The sequence below is a fragment of the Enoplosus armatus genome, chromosome 12, assembly GCF_043641665.1.
Source record: "Enoplosus armatus isolate fEnoArm2 chromosome 12, fEnoArm2.hap1, whole genome shotgun sequence".
Lineage (NCBI taxonomy): Eukaryota > Metazoa > Chordata > Actinopteri > Centrarchiformes > Enoplosidae > Enoplosus > Enoplosus armatus.
Window position 1 is genome coordinate 11618580 of NC_092191.1, and position 6623 is coordinate 11625202.

The 6623-nt window shown below is 42.4% G+C and overlaps 1 protein-coding gene across 1 annotated transcript; it reads left to right on the forward strand.

The window, feature by feature from the left end:
• Positions 1–683: 683 nt before the first annotated feature.
• Positions 684–4807, forward strand: LOC139294159 (leucine-rich glioma-inactivated protein 1-like). The gene is made up of 8 exons (XM_070915973.1): positions 684–880; positions 1105–1176; positions 1762–1833; positions 1924–1995; positions 2925–2996; positions 3421–3590; positions 3682–3846; positions 3990–4807. The coding sequence occupies exons 1-8, from the start codon at positions 684–686 to the stop codon at positions 4805–4807; spliced, it is 1638 nt and encodes a 545-aa protein (XP_070772074.1).
• Positions 4808–6623: the final 1816 nt, after the last annotated feature.

Here is a 6623-nt window from a genome sequence, read left to right on the forward strand (position 1 = left end):
GCTATGTAAAGGCAATGTGATGGCAGTCTGGTGGAGCACACTGCTACAGTTATATATCCATGATGTCAATTAATTTTCGTCGGGTTTCCCACCCGCTTCCCGCATAGAAAGCCCGTGTGCGTCTGCGCCACAGGCAGAGATCCGCTGGCTCATGTTAGGGCTTTATTTTCTGCTGCTGATTCACTGAAACAAATTAGGCTACACCATTCCGCTGCCTGTTGGGTGGAATCCTCCGAGAGCATTGACTCGGACACTGTGGCGTTTGCTGAAATCATAGGCGTGGTTTTGGATGGAGATGCTCCGTCTGCTCCCGCTGGGATCCCCACCTGCCGTCACACCGCGATTGTCACCGCGCCAGCTGGTATTTTCCTCAGCTCGAGACACCGCAGCGCGAATTTGATTAGATTTTTGTTTTTAACTCAGGAGATATTGGTATCTCGTCCGGGGGTGTGTTGTAATCACAGCGCAGTGGACGTGCTCAACACGCCCGGTTTAATCAGCTCCGGAGCGGCGGCGGCGGCGGCGCGCGGCACTCGGCGGAGATAAACAGGAGCGGACAGCGCGTCGCTTGGCCTCCAGGCAGCAGCAGCAGCAGCAGCAGTGGAAGAGGAACCACAGCGGAGACCCTGGTTCATGTGCAGGGCTGATCGACGCGCAGGTCGTGCCCGCAGCGGTTCTCAAGGATGGAAAATACACGCATGATGCCCAAAAGATCGCCCTGGCTCGGCTTACTAGTAGTGGCGTTTGTTTTACTTGTAGTGGACAGCAAGAGACCCAGGCAGCCTCGCTGCCCCTCATCATGTACATGTACCAAAGATAACGCGCTGTGCGAAAGCGCAGGACTGATCCCTCGCAGCTTCCCCCCCGATGTCATATCACTGTAAGTCATATTTGTATTTGGTTTATACTGATTTCCTGAACTGTGCTTTCCATTACAGCGATCCTCAAAACATACGCGGCTCTATCCGCTGGTTAAGACGTGTGTTTCAGCTGCACAGTAGCCTAATGCACGTCCAAGGGACAGACTGGAAAAACTGTTCGTACGAGACAGTCTATGCTTTAAAGCTGATCAGTTTGTCTGTCGTGTCCCTCCCTTCTCCACAGATCTTTCGTCAAGTCTGAATTCACCGAAATCCCGAAAGAGAGCTTCATCCACACGCCTGCCCTGCATCTCCTGTGAGAAATCTCTCTGGAGCTTTTTTGTTCTTCAGTCTTTGTTACATGCTGTCAGTCCCTCAGTGAGGTGATCAACGCCATGTTTAATGTTCAAGACGTCTCCCCTCTGCTACACATTATAATAGACTGGAAGCTGCTGTAGCCTATTGGTCAGAATGGGGGGCTCAAACAATAATAAGTCCGGGGGAAATTACCTTTATGTGACTTCCCTATATGCCTTTTCATTTCATGGTATTCTCTCTGCTAGGCATTCATCCAAACCTTTAAATGTATCTATTGTGAAACAGACCTGGTTTCAGAGTGGGCTTTATTTATGGGGAATCCCTCCTTTTGAAGAGGGAATCCCCTTGACTCCTGTGTCCTGGGTGGAGTATTGACTGAGTCACCTTTTCCTTCAAAACAAACATGTAAGCCAGCAGGAATCCTAATAGAGCATTGATCCTTGTCTGTGATGTATCTGGGTTACTGTTAAGAAGAAAGGGTTTCTGTCACAGGTCCATATTCCAGTACAGCTGCTAATGTGGGACAGCAGCTTGTTGTTTTATATATATATATATATATAATATTATGGATCTCTCTGCACAGCCTCTTTACAGCCAACAACCTGGAAGCTATTAACGAGGACGCTTTCCTTGGTCTTCCTCATCTGGAGTATCTGTGAGTAGATGACACAAATTTATCCTGGAGGCTGTTTCTAAAAGATTAGATTGTCCCCCTTCTCGTGCATTTATTCAACACCTTTTTCAGGTTCATCGAAAACAACCAAATCAAGTCGATTTCGCCAACTGCTTTCCGTGGACTGAAAACCTTAGTGCACCTGTAAGTATATACTGTGTTTTGAACTTCCTATGCAAAAAATTGAGCTAGTCTTCAATTGATTTCTGGTTTGATTTAGTTTAAAATCTTATCACTGATTGTCTCTTTGTAAAGAAAGAATAGCTTTTTGTTATTTGAATCAGTGCAAAGTGTTGTAATCTGTCTGCAGGTGCAGGCAAGCACTGCTCCAGTGAAATGCTGACACAGTTTATTACACAACATTTATTGCCACACAGACATTTCTCTTAACACTGTGCAGCTGTTAATATGATTATGAAGCAAATCTTGTCACCTTTCCTGTCCAACTTAATACAGTTTAGAAGCCTAAGGCCCATATAATATACATTTTGTTAAAGATTTAATAAGGTATGTAAGTAAAATATCTTAAATTATTCATTGATGTCAGCAAAACATCAATAAAATGACCCATCTTCATTTCTATTAGACACACATGAAAAAGCCTGACTAAAACCAAGATATCAAAAAAGTGGTCTTGAGTATGGACACAAGGTGATGATATTTAAGAACAAAGGAGATAAACTACAACAACCTTCTCAACAGCGGGATCTACTTTTTTACCTCATTTCTGTGGCAGAGAAAGCCATAAAATGGCTGAGGAGGCAGCTCTAAAAATAGCTTAATGTTTCCTCAAACTCACAATAAGCAATGTTCCTGCCTTCAGTCTCCAGGGTGGCAATACGTGCCAAAGCTCCTTAACAGATATCCTTATATTCCACTGCAAGCTAACACTGCATAACCACATCCACATTCAGGATTTATGAAGAAGCACAAAAAACAGTAGAAAAGGTGTATCATTAGCATTTAATAGTATGAAGCGGGGAGGTCCATTGAGTAGATGATGAAACAAGAACAATAAGCAGTATTTCTGATCACTTGTAACAGAGCAGCTGCCTTTCTTTCCTCTTTTTCAGGAGTCTGGCCTACAATAATCTGGAGACTCTGCCCAAAGATTTGTTCAAGGGTCTTGAGGCCTTGACGAAAGTGTGAGTATGAATCCTGCATTAGCTGGAAACAAAGAGATAAACGGCATAGTGTTACATAACTAAAAGTGTAATGTATGCTATTATGGACAATGAGTTCTTCTATATATAGAACACTGTATCATTATTCCACTTCAGCCGAGGCTTGAAAAATGTGTGGGTGGTGCTTTCAACGCCATTAAAATTACATGCGGCAGTGAGGAAGAGAGATCGTTTGCCATCTATCACCCGCTGAAGATGTTCAGTTCTCCTTTATAGTCCCTCTTGATATTAATGAGAGCACAGAGTGGTGCTATGAGGCCCAGAGAGCAAAAGCCAGCAGTCGCACTTCAGTGTTTGAAATTAAAATCCATTCAAAAAACTGAGAGAGCATTCCTGTTAGCCTTTTGAGGTTTTGGAAGTTAGTTTGGTGGTTTTGTCCCTTCAGAGACCTGCGAGGGAACCAGTTCACCTGTGACTGTAAGCTGAAGTGGCTGGTGGAGTGGATATACAGCACCAACGCCACAGTGGATCAGATTTACTGTAAAGGCCCGGCCTCACAGCTGGACAAGAAGATCAACGATCTGTCGCCACAGTCCTTCGATTGCATCACCACAGGTGGAGTACAGAAAAAACTTTTATTATAATCCTCACAGCTTCTCCTGACTTTTTAATGTCATCTAAAGTGTGTTTTTGTTCTCTCTCGCAGAGTTTGCCTCCTACCAGTCCCTGAAGTTTGAATCCATATCGGTGGAGGCATTTTCCTTTGAGAATGACCAGTATGTGGTGTTTGCCCAACCCTTCATTGGGAAATGCAGCTTTCTAGAGTGGGATCATGTGGAGATGGTCTTCAGAAACTTTGACGATATCGACAGTAAGTAGAAGTCATTTCAAATATACTGTAATGTGGTTGGGAATGAGTTTAAAAGAAGAGGGTGAGATTGGAAGATGAACCACTAGATGGAGACAAGTCAAAGTGAAACTGTGTTGTTTTTATCCTTTCTGTCTCTTCACCAGGCACATCCACAGTGATATGCAAACCCCTGGTCATTGACAACCAGCTCTTTATCATTGTGGCTCAGCTGTTTGGTGGTTCACACATCTATAAGCGTGACACCTCTGCCAACAAATTCATCAAGCTCCAAGGCATTGACATCCTCAAAATCCGTAAACCAAACGATGTGGAGACGTTCCGCATCGATGGAGAATCCTTCTTTGTCATAGCAGACAGCTCCAAGGCCGGTTCCACCACTATCTACAAGTGGAACGGTAACGGCTTCTACTCCCACCAATCGCTCCACCCGTGGTACCGGGACACCGATGTGGAGTACATGGAAATCTCCTCCAAACCTCACCTGATCCTGTCCAGCAGCTCCCAGAGGCCGGTCATCTACCAGTGGAACAAAAGCACCAAGCTGTTTGACAGACGCACCGACATCCCGGAGATGGAGGACGTCTACGCTGTGAAGCATTTCCAGGTCAAATCAGACCTCTTCATCTGTCTGACGCGCTTCATCGGCGACTCCAAAGTGATGCGCTGGGACGGAGCCCTCTTCAGAGAATTGCAGACCATGCCCTCCCGTGGCTCCATGGTGTTCCAGCCCTTCTCTGTTGGCAGCTGGCAGTACGCCATCCTGGGCAGTGATTACTCTTTCACCCAGGTGTACCGCTGGGATGCCAAGAAGGACGAGTTTGTCCATTTCCAGGAGGTGAACATCCAGGCGCCGAGGGCCTTCTCTCCAGTCTCCATAGACAACCGGCAGTTCCTGCTGGCCTCAAGTTTCAAAGGGAAAACTCAGATTTATGAGCACCTGGTCATTGATCTGAGCAACTGAGCGACTGTTTTCGTGACTGGTTGTTTGGTTATTTGAGTGGTTTCTGTGTTGAGAGATTGCTGAACAACACTGAAAGGGGTTATCAGTCGATCCTAACTTGAGCAAGGCCAGGCATTTACTCTTTTCTTTTCTTAAATATTCCATTGAAACCAGTGCATGACACATGTAAAGATAAATGCATGCATCTCAACCAAATGTGTTTGGCTGAGATTCATGTCGAGTCCAATGCATGCCTCTCAAGTTAGGATTAGACCCAACATGTCAAGACATTAATGCATGACCAGGGCCTCACACAGGCCGTCCCATCCTGATGATTGCAGCACCCATGCTCATTAATCCATTAAATCCTGCATTGGCCAGTCATTTTTTTTTTTTGTGTGTTCAGCTTTTCATGTGACTCTGCGATGTTTATATATTTGTAATCTCATATATTTATCTACAGAAAGTAATAATGAAATGGTACTTTTTAACCTATTAACATGTTTAACTGAACAAATCTGCCAAAATGAAATGTTTACAATTTTTTCTGTCTTTCCACTTGTACGCTAAAAAAGATTTGTAAATGAAGCTTTTGTAAGTTTAAGAGGGACCACACCAGTTAGATACATATTTGTTAAGGAGACTGATTTAAATGTATGTTTATAATTTGGGAAAATATCAACAGAAACGTTCTGTGAGAATCTACCTGTAAATCCTTGCAACTTACATTTTTATTGTTACTGGTTTATAATGTTTAAAGTATTGAAAATGCAGTTTTTCATAAGAAGTAGGGAAAACATTTTGGGCAAACTTGGAAATATTTTCACACACTTAAAGGAACTGAAATGAAAAAGTGAGGATATTGTTCATAATGCTTTACCTTCGACTAACATGTATGCAAAATACATCAATTGTGTCATGATTAGGATTACGTTATTGACTAATATCATGCTATTTAGAGTCAATAAAGGTTTACATTAATAACTGTTACATCTCATCTGAGCTCCCTGCTGGCACTGTGTAGCATGACATGGCTTCAGTGTGAAATGCTGACAAAACAACACACACTAACACATCTACTTCACTGCTTGAGGGAAATTGTCGTCTTGAAGTTAGTTGTGTAATTCAGATATGAGAAAATAAAATAAAATAAATACAAACAAATAAAATCCTTTTTATTTTCTCCAACAAAGTGCACGCCTCAATTCTACAAAGCAGCACATTACAATGTAATGGAATAAATACAATAAAATCCGCTGAATAAAAAAAAAAAAAAAAGAAAAAAAAAGAAAAACACAAGCAAGGAGATACACAAGTACCTGCATAATCACACTGGTGGCAGGAATAAATCAGGCTCTTTAGAAAAGCTCCACGAGACAAACTGCGTCTTTCAAGGTGATTGTTTGACTTTTCATGCATCTTCAGTCCTTTGGATAAAGACGTCCTGTCCTCCACTTTCTAAAGTAAACCAATTTAAACCCTGCTTTTTTGTAATTGAGGACTACCAAACTAACACGAAAGAAATACAGGTGCATACTCTCATGTTCATACACATCACCCTGGAAAACTTGTGCAATTGCAGCAGGATCTCCTAACCGCCTACCTACTGCTGAGAGAAAATAAAGTGAACACATTTTCAGTTTTAACTGAAGTTACTACTCAAGTCTATGTGGTGCAAGTGTTTTTTTTCCGTAGGCAAATAAAATATAACATAAAAGGCAAGGGAGCACATCCCTCAATATTCAACAAAATAATTTAGTGCTCTTTAAATAAAATTAAAAACACTATTTTCATATGGTGGCTCTTTAAAAAAAAAAGAAGAAAATAATTAAAAAAA

Bases quoted from the DNA above. Each gene is read 5' to 3' on its own strand.
- LOC139294159 (XM_070915973.1), top strand. From the start codon at position 684: ATGGAAAATACACGCATGATGCCCAAAAGATCGCCCTGGCTCGGCTTA. The intron at 881-1,104 runs GTAAGTCATATT...CCTTCTCCACAG, and splicing joins CCCCCCGATGTCATATCACT to ATCTTTCGTCAAGTCTGAAT. The intron at 2,997-3,420 runs GTGAGTATGAAT...TTGTCCCTTCAG, and splicing joins CTTGAGGCCTTGACGAAAGT to AGACCTGCGAGGGAACCAGT.